General features: G+C 51.5%; 1 protein-coding gene and 1 long non-coding RNA gene across 5 annotated transcripts in view; one reads left to right on the plus strand and one right to left on the minus strand.

The window, feature by feature from the left end:
* Positions 1-126: 126 nt before the first annotated feature.
* LOC111828084 lies at positions 127-12,308 on the plus strand. Its single transcript, XR_002831860.1, has 3 exons — positions 127-521; positions 11,509-11,593; positions 12,173-12,308. It is a non-coding gene; the product is annotated as an uncharacterized LOC111828084 (long non-coding RNA).
* Positions 2,090-12,314, minus strand: part of MED26 (mediator complex subunit 26) — a 44,218-nt gene continuing 33,993 nt past the window's right edge. For 3 of the 4 annotated variants that reach the window (XM_014465149.1, XM_014465151.1, XM_014465150.2), the window contains 3 exons: positions 5,244-5,318; positions 3,214-4,771; positions 2,090-2,403 (listed from right to left, as the gene is read on the minus strand). In XM_014465149.1, coding sequence (XP_014320635.1) covers positions 2,249-2,403; positions 3,214-4,771; positions 5,244-5,318 — 1,788 coding nt within the window. In that variant the 3' untranslated portion in view covers positions 2,090-2,248. Of the gene's footprint in view, positions 2,404-2,496; positions 4,772-5,243; positions 5,319-12,314 lie in introns of those variants that run through there. The other variant, XM_006099659.3, reaches the window with a different exon arrangement.

Raw genomic sequence — 12,314 nt, forward strand, 5'->3', positions numbered from 1 at the left:
CGGGGACCGCCGCCATCCCTAACCCAGCGGGCCACCACTTTCCCGCCCGTTCGACGGCCCTACGCGGGGCTGGGGGCGGGGCCCTGGAGGGGCCGGGCGCGCCAGCCAACGCCGCTCCCCATTGGCCGCCGCCTCCCGTCACCGCCGCGCCCGCCATTACGTAGCAAGCGCAGGCCCCGCCCCCCGCGGGTGGGCTTCCGGTGGAGGGCAGAACCTATCCCGGAAGCGGAAGGAGACGCGGGCCGAGAGCCCAACGGGGTTGCAAAGTGGTGGGCTGGCTGGGGGACTTGGAGCCGAAGTTCTAAAAGACTTGGTGGGCGCGGGTGAGCCACCATGGAGCTCGCAGGCCACTCCTCGACATCGCGCTGTACCGGCGCCCGCAACCAGATTCCTGATAGGCAGACACCGAGGATGAAAGATCAAATCGTGAAAAGCTAAATCCTTTCTGCAAACCGGGAGCGGACTCCCGTGGCTGGTTCTCTGGAGCACGTCCTGGGAACTGCCGCTACGTGCTCTGTGCGGTAGGTGTGACCCTCTCCAGTTCACAGGCGGACAGACCGGAAGCCCAGACTGGGCAGCCTCCTCGGGCAGTCTCCAGGGCTCTGTGGGAGAGGGAGGTGCCGCGCCCCATCTGTTGATGCCCAGGACCCCCGCGGTGGAAAATAAGACGGTGTTCTCAGCAAGATGATCTTGTACTACTTAAAGGACTTTCGTCTGCTCCAAGTCATATACTAAATAACTTTGGGAGTGGGCTTGGGGATCGGAAGGGTGTTAAAATTCTCTTACAGTGTCCTTACTTGGCAAATTAGAAAGTGGCAGTCCATCGATCTCCAAAATATTGGAGGAGAAACCTTATCTTAAACTTGGGTTCTCAAAGGCAGGCAGTATCTACCATGGGACGTACTGGATACTCAGACAGGAGAGGTGATCCCTACAGCAAGGAGCAGAGACCTGTCCCAAAGCCCAGGTCTGAGGAAAGGATATACTTGTGACACTAACCTGAACCCTCATATCTCCCAGCTGTGCGGGTCACCATTTGTCACAGAGTAATGTCACTTCCTCAGACATCCACATGGCAGCAGGGCTGGCCACATTAAGAGTGAGAAAAACAGGCACACTGAGGTTAGGAAAGTAACTAGTTACTCCACACCACAGATGGTTCCGCTGAAGTGCTTCTTAAAAAACTTTGATCATTTAACTTAGTCTTACAACTCTGAAGCAAGCACTTGTATCTCCCAAATGGGGACACATACAGGAGTGAAGCGAGCCACACAGCTGGTAGATAGCAGGGCCAGAGTTCAGCCTTAGACTGCCCTCAAAGCCACTTCACACACTGCCTTCTTGGGGTGGGTGTGTCCTACACCAAACCAAGGAAGGCTGTCAGATAACCCCACTGGCTCTAGAACTATGGCTCTGGATTGACTGGACCTCTGGGTTCACCCTAGGAGATTACCCTTCTTAAGGGTTAGCTGCTTCTTCATCCGTGAAATTAAGTAGGTATGTCCAAGATGACCATCCTGGAGTGGAAAAACTAGAAAACCAAAGTCATCTAATTGTTCCAGGGACAAAGGTGGAGAATTAAATGATTATTATCCCTTTACAGTCAAGGAAGAAAAGTTATTTTTAAAAAAAATCAGCACCAGCCAGATCTAAGCTCCAGGTGTGCATGGGGAGTTGGCAGCTTGGGGCCAGGGCCAGGAGGCACACTGCCAGACATGGCTCTGTGCCATGCCATATAAAAACTATAACTATTTTAGGGGGTAAGTAAAGGTCACAAAATCTCCCTGGGGCAGGTGAGGCCTGGATGGAGATAGGATAACATTCCTTGAATGTGGAGCCTTGGTCTCTATCACCCAAAGCCAGTACATGACTCGAGGTGGGAGAGGCAACATGTGACGCTGAGTAAATGAAAGGCAGATGGAAGTCAGTGTCCATGAAGAATGTTAACAGGCTGACTTGGTCACTTTGCCTACCCACTTCTGTACAGACTCATACTGTAGGGCCCAAACCTTGAACACGTTTTCTTGGCCCATCCAGAATAAACAGATTTGGCTGTAAAGGACCAAATTAGAAATGATTCTCAGACCGGTTTGTGCAAATGGTTTTTTTTTATTTTTTATTTCCACATTTATATCACAAGGTGTCCACTTACTGGACCAAATAGCAAAGTTGCTCCCTTCTGCATCCTGAGAACACAGAAGTCTAGATACTGTACATTCACTAAGGCTCCTTGTTTTTGCAAATCGCGTTATGACAACCATAAGGCAAACGAATCTAAAGGAATGGTCATGAGTGTTTCCAGCGCACAGACAGGTCTCCTTGCCAACAGTACAGCTTTACACACCAGTAGCACCTGTGGGAACCTTTTGCTTTGGGGATGAGACTCTAGAAAGGTGAAGTTTTCTAGATATGTGCAGAAAAGGGAAAATGAAAAAACAGAAAGGAAAATTATTTGGCTGGTGGTGAAATGGAATAAAATAAACTCTAGAAAACAAATTTTTGCAGCATTTCTTTAAAAAGTGAGTTTGAACTGAAACGAAATACTCATGTGTGGATGCCCATGGAGTGTGGGTCAAACAGGCTGGCCAGGGGCCCACCTGATGCCAGCAGCTCATTACATCTGGCACCATGATGGAAACACTGGCTGGATGGGGTGCAAATAGGCCATGAGGTTGCCCACTGCCTCTAACACTCAGGGCCAAATGAAAGAACAGAAAATGCAGATAGATGGGATGCATGCTTCTGTCACTGTGTTAAAGGTAACTTCTCCCACAGGTTTTCTGTGCCTGCCTGTAACTGAGGTCCCAGCTCATGGATGCTGGGAAGTGTCTGCACCTCTCCTGGGGTGGGGAGCTGACGCGTTTTATAGCTGGTTTGCTATAGAGTTCTGAACTCACTTTGCCGGCCTTCCTTCCACGCGGTCCTTCCTTTGTAATTTTGTTAGTAAACTGGTAGCAGCATTTCACAAAAGAAGGAGAATTTTGAGGGAAGAGCTTAGAGAGACCTAAGACCCCCGCCCCTCCCTTCTGCCTCAGCTGGGCTCCAAACCACGAGGCTTCCAGGCCTGGCCACCCTCCTGCTAACTGCAAGGTGGGAATGCACTTAGAGGCTGAGGGGCCAATCAGTCTAAGCAAACATAAGGCAGAATGTTCAATCGCCCGTCGTCACCGTGCGGATCAAGCGATATGCACTGCGTCCAGTCATACCAGTTACCCTGTGTGTCCTGACACCCATTCACCCCTGGCCACTGGTGGGCTTGGATTCTGTCCAGATCGTTCTGCGTGACCTGGCGGCTTAGCCCCGGGAGGTCAGTGGATGGGCCTGGAGGCAGTAGCACGTGTGGCGTCCTGGCCCCACGCCGGGTGCTCTCCTCCTGTTTCAGGTACTCAGACATGAAGTGGTGGGCCCCTGGGGTTTGTGCGCCCGAAGATGAGAGCAAGCTGCTCTGCCGGCTTAGGTAGGACTGAATGATCTCATTGCGTGACAGCTCCTTCCAGTTCGTCTGCTCAAAGGGGCTTTGGAGGCTGGTCTTGGCCTCGGGTTTGTCCAGCTCTGTCCTGGGTTGCTCCGTGTGCACAGGGCTGTCGGCCCGCACTGGCTCTTTCTGGGTCAGAGGTTTGATCTGTCTTGTCATGGGGTCAAAGGTGAGCTTCCGCTCTTTTAACCGCACAGGCTTGACGCCTGCCTCGGCCACTTGGCCGCCCAAGTTCACCGTGTAGTCACGTGACTGTTTCCTCTTCTTTTTGCTGTCTGAACCACCAGAGGAGGCTGCATCACTGTCCGCCCTAGAGGAGTCTGGGGAGAAGCCAGCCCGGGGTAGGATGGACTCAGCTGGTGACAGCCCTGCCTTGCAGACCGGCCCTGCCAGTCGCTGGTGGCCCTCAGGCTGCTCTAGCCAGTGCACTGGGCTCTCAGCACTGGGCAACAGCTCTAGCCGCCGCACAGGGGGTGTGGATGGCTGGGCAAGTGGCAGTGGTGACGGCACCTGCGTGACATCGAGCGACTGGGGCCGAGGCAAGGGACTGGGCACAGAGCCCTTGGGTGAGTATGGGCTCCGCTGCCGGGCAAAGGAGCCCTCATGCCGTGAGTTCCGGGGACTGAAGGAGCAGCGAGGCGGCCCTTTGGGGTGGGGAGGTCCCGAGGTCTCGTCCGCCCTGTCCAGCTGCTGTAGCACTGCAGCCTTGCTTTGCAAACAGGGCCCGGAGGGCTTGCCCAGACCTGGGGAGCTGGTGTGCGGCCTCACAGCATTGATGGGGATCTTGATGCTGTGCTTGTCATTCTCGCCCTGCTCCAGGCAGCTGCCCTCAGGGCCCACGTGCCTGCCACTGTCCAGGGGACCTGGGAAGCTCTCGGGGCTCCCACCTATCCCATTGGTGGGGAGAGGTGATGAGTTGGGAACCAGGGAGTCATGGCTTACTTTGGAGACCTTGGGAGGTGGCCCAAGGTGGCCAAGGTCACGCTGGTCCCCCCGGCGCTTGTGACTGCCCAGCCTGTCCAGCCGCAGCCCAGGCAGTCTCTGGATGTCATTGCGGTTCTTCAGGTCATGGATGCTCTTGGGTGCGCTGGCCACCCCCGCCTCTGGCCGGCAGTTGTGGGCACCCCCGTTAGCAGAGCCAGGGGCACCTGCCAGCCCCCTCAGCACTGCCTCATTCTGGTGCACAGGCTCAATGAGCTTCTGCCAGTTCCGCAGCAGCTTCTTGGCCCGCTTGGCGAGCTCTTCATTCTTGGTCTTCTTGCGGACGTCATTGATGAGTTTCCCAAGTCGCGTCTCCTACAACCAGAGAAAGACCATGGCACTTTTTTTGAGACGGAGTCCCCCTGTGGCCCCTAAACCACTGGCTTACCAGACACAAAACCTATGGGGAATTTGGGTCCTTTGTGACATCTAAATTCTCAAATATAGTCCTCAGACCCTAGGGTCCCAGGGCCAGAGGCAGCATTCTCAGAAGCACCGTCCTGCAGGCTACTGGCGCCAAGGCCACTGCAAGGACCCTTTGTCAAGGAAGCTTTCTGGATGACAGTACATTGTGGGAAAGGCAACAGCAAACAAAAGAGCCCAGGGCCAGCGACACCCACTGCAGTCTCCCCTGGGTACCCTCCTCACCCCCTCCCCAAGAGTGTAAGGCATCTTGCGGAGGATGGAACCCCAACTCTGGGACTGAACCCCCAACCCCACCCCAGGTTCCTCAGTGCCCAAGGAAAGATGACACTCTCAAGCACGTGCTGTGGGCTGGGACACTCACCTCCAGTGCCTCTTTGGTAATGGGGTATTTCTCCAGGCTGGAGATGACTTCCAACACCGCCACCATGTTCCGGATCTGCAAGACAAGAGCCACTCGTCACACCCCTGCCCTTCTCCCTACCCCAGCCTGCTCTACCTCTCCCACACCAAGAGCCAGTGGAGCTGGCATCTCTGAAGCCCCTGCTGCACACCTCTGCCCGGGGGCAACATGGCACCCAGCACTCACTCTCCTATCCATGTACATGGCCACACTCTCGAGTGTCTGTCACACAACCAAAACTCATGACATTAATGAAACAAGATCTCTTGATCAAAGAGATACACTCTACTCTGCCATTTGATGGGGTGGAAGGCTAAAGTGTTAAATAAAATACAGCAAGTTTAAAAGAAAAGATTGATACATAATAATCCAATAGATTTGGCTACCTTAACAAGACCTTTAGAGTTCATCCAAAGAAACTATAAAGAGAGCAAAAAGTCAAAGTGGGACAAGACAGATGCCACAAGGCCCCAGTGATCCCAATCTGGAACATACAGAGACCCTGAGCAAAACACAGGAGGTTGTAGCATCAGTGCTCAAGTCTCCTAGTAATCGGGAAGTGTAGACCGAACCCTCATGTGAACACACTGTACACACCCACCTGGCAGAAATGGTACCTGACAATGCCAGAGAGTTCTTGGCACAGCTGACTGGGGAGCGATGGGCTTTGTCTAGTACAAACACGTATGTACATCTTATGACGAAGCAATTACAACCCTTTATGATACTTGCTTCAAGACAGGCCCTGTCCTACTAATACATGTTCCCATATGTCACCACCTTGGTTTAGTTGTCACAATCACCCCAGGATAGATACTATTATCATCACATTTTACAGATAGGAGATGATACAGAAAGTTGCAGGTGACATGTTCAAACGTTATGATGACACCAGTGTCCTCTAGGAGTTTGAAGGAACAGAGTGAGAAATTCAAGAGCCATAGAAATGAGCAAACTGCAGCTTTTGTATACAGTGGGGCCTTGACTTACGAGTTTAATTCGTTCCGTGACGGAGCTCGTAACTCAAATTACTCGTATGTCAAATCAACAGTGAACGAGTGAGACACGTGATGCTGGGCTGAAGTTGTGGCATTCACTGTGACATTCGCTGTGCCAACTAGCAGTGGGGTATCTGAAGCTGGCTCGTAACCCGAATTTTAGCTTGCAACTCAAAATCAGCCGTATCTCGATAAACTCGTTAGTCGGGACACTCGTAAGTCAAGGCCCCACTGTACTAATAAAATGGAGTTCAAACCACGGGAAGGGAAGTATCACATAAAATATATATGGCTACCTGGCTGGTGTGTGAGGGCACATACCAGAGTTGCAGGCTTGATCATGTGTGTGCACGCACGTGTATTTGTGCGCACGCAGGAAGGTAACCAATCATTTCCCTCTCATAGATGTTTTTATCTATCTCCCTCTCCCTCTAAGATCAATAAAGACATATTAAAAAAATATATGTGGCTGATTCCACTTACACCAAGCACTTCAAGATTAACTCAAAATGAATCATAGAACTAAATATGAAAGCAAAAACTCTCAGGCTTCTAGAAGAAACAAGAGAAGATCTTTGCCACTTTGGGGTAGACAAAGATTTCTTAGGAACCCCCAAACACTAACCATTCAAGAAAAAATATGGACAAACCGGAAACTATCTTAATCAAAATCCAAGAACTTATGTTTACTAAAAGACACCGCTAATGAAGAGGCAAGCCTTGGCCTAGTAGTACATGTTGACAAAACATTCTTGCTGAAGAATTTGAATAGAGAATAAGAACGCCTACATCTCCATCAACCGAGCAGCTGCAGGTTTCCAGTGGGCTGGCCCACATCTGGAGTAAGCCTCTTCTCCCACCAAAATCACACAGTGAGCACATCACCCCCTACACCAGGGGTGGGCAAACTTTTTGACTCGAGGGCCACAATGGGTTCTTAAACTGGACCGGAGGGCCGGAACAAAAGCATGGATGGAGTGTTTGTGTGAACTAATATAAATTCAAAGTAAACATCATTACATAAAAGGGTACGGTCTTTTTTTTTTTTTTAGTTTTATTCATTTCAAATGGGCCGGATCCGGCCCGCGGGCCGTAGTTTGCCCACGGCTGCCCTACACACACACACACACACACACACACACACACACACAGAGTTATGTAGACATGATACAGTAAGGAAAGGTACATCTCCACCCAGCCACTGCAGCATCTCCTTGTAGCTTTCCAAGAAATATTCCTTGCATACACAAGCCTGTGCACATACTTATCACATATTTTTAAAAAAACAAAACATGGTTTTATGTCTTGCTCTTTCTCACTAACATCTGAAATCCCCAGCAGCACAGACCCCTCCTTTTGCTCAGCTTTCCAGTGAGGGAGGCCCCACCGAGCAGGGCCAGTTGGGGGACACTTGGGTATTTCACTTGCTGTTATAGACAAAGCTGCTATCACTACCTTTATCAGATGTGACTTTGGTCTAACAAACAAGCAACCAAAGGGGCTGTGGGCTCCCTGAACTACTGTAATTAGCCCCTAGGGAGGCTGCTCCCATTGGAAGGTGAGGAAGCCTATTTCCCTTATCTTTCTATCTTTGCCAGCACCATGGTGTATCAATTTCCTCTTGCTGCCAAAGTGTTCATCCATGATCACAGACTGAGTGGCTTAAACAAAATGCATGCATCATCCCAGGTCTGAAGGTCAGAAGTGTGCTTGGGTCTCCCTGGGCTGTGGTCTAGATGTTGGCAGACTACCCTCCTTTGGGGCTCGTTTCCTGCTCCTTCGGGCGTTGGCAGGATTCAGTTCCTCAGTGCTGCAGAACTGAAGTCCCTGTTCTCTTTGTGGCTGTCATCTGAAGGCCATTCCCAGCTTCTGGTAGGCACTGCATTTCCTGGCTTGCACCCCAACCCCGCACCACACCTCTGACCAGCCAGGAAATGGTCTCTGCTTGTAAAGATTCCATATGTCATCACCATTTTGTTTAGTTGATGACATCAGGCTGTGCCCACCTGGACAATCCAGGTCTGCTCCCTTAGTCACAAAAGTCCCTTCTGCCATGTAAGGTACCATGTGCCCAGGTACCGGTGACTAGGATGTGGGGCTGTTACTCTGCTGGCATTGTGTATTCCTGGCTTTTTTTTATCTGCCCCATTTCCAGCTAAAGGCAGTGTGGGTGTAAATTGCAGTGACCACAGATCACGACAGAAGCCCTCACTGTGCCCAACAGAGCTCTCGCAAAGCTGCCCCTTTGCCAGGGGCCAATTTGCACCCTGGCAACAACGGCCTCGTCTCATGATGTTTTCTTTGGGGCTGTGGCTGTCTCTAGAAAGCTACTTCAAACTGAGCTAAAGAGGCGGATCTGAGAGGAGACACAATCAACCACCTACACACCTTAATGTGCCTTCGAGTAGGGACGTGGTGCAAAAGGAGACTGCATGGTGAGGAGGCCAGTTGCACAGGGAGAGCAGGGCCACCAGCTCCCTGTCTCCAGTCCTGGGATTCAGCCTGGTAGGGTCCTGAGCTTGCCACATGGCCTATTTCCACCCTAGTGACCTCACTCTGGTATATTTAGAGCCCTAGGTCCCCATACACTCCTGGACCAGCAGTCCCCGCAAAGCACGCCCAGCAGCACAGAGTGTCCTTGTCCTTGGGCAGACACTGTCCCACTGCCAGAAGGAGAGAGAGGCAGAACACCTGGGCAGCCTGGGACTGGCAGCCAGCTGGTGCCGCAGACACCCTACGGCCAGGACCCTCCTTGGAAGCTTCACAGGAGCTGAGACAGGTCAGGCCTGCGGGCTCTGCCATAACTTGGGTGGTGTACAGAGAGGCCCTCAGCCCTGTGAAAAATGTTACCCGTCTCCCTCCTTCTGCCCCCGCTTCATGGAAGTTCGGAATCTCCCTGAGGGGCTCACCCCTCTGGCTCTGCCCCACTCTTGGCCATGACAGGCAGGGCACTGAGCACTGTGTGGGAAGCAGTACGTGGACATTCCAGATAGAGTCAGTCTGCAGACCTTGAGAAATGCTACCAGGAGTCTGTCCCTGAGCCCTGGCCCTTACCACACTGGACAGGCAAGAATCCTGGAGGTCTGTGAAGCATCAGATCAGGCCTCTGGCCTCAGATCCAGTTGGCAGTGTCACCTCAGCCAGCCTGTGGGTAGGCAGTGGTCTGACCACAAACAGAAGGCTCCTGAACCTGTCTTACCAACCCACCCACCCACCCAGGAGCAACAGGCCTCCCACCCTGGATAGAGAGGTCCTGTGGGTAGCAGAGACGCCTAGGTGACATGTCAAGGGGGGCTCCCATCCAGGCTCGAGGACTGCAAAGCCCAGCACAGATCCTTGGCAAGGATGTGGGTGTCAGCTGGAAGGCAGGCAGGCATGCCTGTGGCAGGGCATCACCTGAGTGGGGTCTCCTACAGCAGAGGTCCCAGGGCTTTGTGAGATGATAAGGCAACAAAGCCTGGAGAGGGGAGAGGGAACCAGAATGAAGACAGTGGCATGAGCGAGGATGCCAAGAGAACATAGCCTGCCTTCTATCAACTCCAGCCCAAATGGGAGCTGACTGTTACCACCACCCCAAAGACCACCTACCTGTCTGCATGAAAACACATGTTCTCATCACCACAGCACATACACCGCTCCATCCTGTATGGGGAGGGAGCCTCTGAGCCGTTTTTGGAATAAGTCTGCAGGCCAGGGCTGAGGGCCACATGCAGCCTGCTGCTGTCGTGGATGCCTTGGGAATCTTCCCAGTAAAACAAACACACACACCTCAAAACCACCTGCCAAGCGGCTTTCCCAAAAGGGGCAGAATCCACACACCAGGGAGTCTGAGCACTGCAGCCTCTCATTTCCTCATTAGGGCTCCCGCAATAGATGCAAACTAATTTGTGTTTCCTGAACAATTAGTGAGCCTAGTATCACGTCCCCTTTCTGCCAATGATGACTTCCTGTGTGAACTGCTCACGTTCTCAACCCATTCATTCAACCCATTTGTTTTCTGTATTTAGTGGCCTCTTTATTGGAAATAAATATTGCCCAGTCATGGAACCCCCAGTGTGGTGGCATTTGCTCCATACAGATACCTAAATGTCCTTAGGGGAGGTACAAGATGGGACAAAGCTACTCTGGAATGGCAGAGAGCAGGCAGGGCAGGCCATGCGATGGGCAAGACTCAGAGAAGACCTGAGGTGTCCACTGTAAAGGAAGGGCAAGAAGTCATCCTGGGTGTGACACAGGTGTCTACAAAGTTACCCATGACTACTGGTGGGACTAACTCCATAACCACCTTGTTGATGGTTTTTATACTGGATTCAGACAGCTTAAACGTGGTTGTCCATTCAGACAGCCAGTGTCTCCAGCATCAAACATGTAGGCAACCCCTAAACCAGCGGTTCTCAACCTGTGGGTCGCAACCCCTTTGGGGGTCGAACAACCCTTTCACAGGTGTCGCCTAAGACCATCGGAAAACACATATATAATTATATATTGTTTTTGTGATTAATCACTATGCTTTAATTATGTTCAATTTGTAACAATGAAAATACATCCTGCATATCAGATATTTACATTACGATCCATAACAGTAGCAAAATTACAGTTATGAAGTAGCAACGAAAATAATTTCATGGTTGGGGGTCACCACAACATGAGGAACTGTATTAAAGGGTCGAGGCATTAGGAAGGTTGAGAACCACTGCCCTAAACTAAGGCACCTCCTGGCCTCGGACCAGGGGAAAGAAAGAACCCTCACTGAGCACATCCTCACTGGGGGATGGGGAGGATGCTCCGCACTGCCAACCCAGTTTCCTGGGCTCTTACGGGTTCTAATGGAGACTTCCCACATATGAAAAGCAAGAGTAGGCACAAGGGAAGTAAAACAGCCTTCATTCTCAGAAAGCCCCTCAGCACCTAAATCACTACTGCAGCTGGAGATATTTGCTGCTCGACTCACAGTGAATGGGAAGCAGGGGGTTGGACACACACAGGCAACAGCCCCAGGGACAGGAGAACAACCCTCAGAAGCAGTCTGGACAAAAGTCTGGACAATGCCAGTGCTGGGTACCACCACTCCTGCTCAGGTGATGTCCCTATCCTCCCACACCCTGGGTCACGTGGGAGCAATGAAGGAACCTGCATAAAACTCCACAGCATGCTACATTCCATGTGAACATTAAAGGTACGCTGCTCATCCTAATCTTTAATGACACATTTTTTACTATTTACTAAAGATATGATGCCATCTGGAACTTGCTACAAAATAACCCACTTGGGTGTCTATTGGAGGAAGCGAACAGAGGAAACAATGTTGATCTGGTAAGTAGGATTTTAAGTTGATATCTACTGATGCCAGGATGGTTAGATTATTCTAATTTTATGTTTGAAACTTACCACAATCTTTAAAAAGTTTACTTAAATACTTGTATTTCCTTACATTTGGATGGGATACTTCACTAGACCTGGAATGTCAGGGCAGCGTGTGGAGGTGAAGTGATCAGGTAACCATTTTCCAATTCCTCACAGTGGCTTTGTGCTGCACCACCTGGTGCCTGTGTGGGGAGGAGGCTGAGGACTAAGTGGTTCCACAGTGAGTCTGTCTCCTGAGGAGTTCAAACTACCTTGGGTTCAAACTACCAGGCACATGGTGCCAAAACAGCCTGCACTCCTGGGGTAGAAAAGGGCATGGGGTCTGGTCTCCCTGCTAAAGAGCCCAGAAGGCCAGAACTTCGCTTTGCAGCTCCTTCAAAGGAGCTGAGGCCCGCCTGCCTGAGCCATCACATAGTGGGGAGTGCTTCAGAGTCCACAAAGGGCTCTCCAGAGGGTGTCAGCCATGAAGGGAAGAGTTGGCAAGAGTACTAGAAGTCAGTGCAGCTTGATCCTCCTTTTCTGCTCTAGAAGGTGCAGCCTCCTGGGCCCTGCTCTGCCTTTCCTGGTCCCACAGCCAGACTGGAGCAAGGGGAACCTCCTTCGGGCAGATGCCCTGTCTTTTGATGTATATGGCCAACCACGAGCCACACCAAAGCCCTTGTCCAACTGT

The sequence above is a fragment of the Myotis lucifugus genome, unplaced genomic scaffold (genome assembly GCF_000147115.1).
Source record: "Myotis lucifugus unplaced genomic scaffold, Myoluc2.0 scaffold_280, whole genome shotgun sequence".
Classification (NCBI taxonomy): Eukaryota; Metazoa; Chordata; class Mammalia; order Chiroptera; family Vespertilionidae; genus Myotis; species Myotis lucifugus.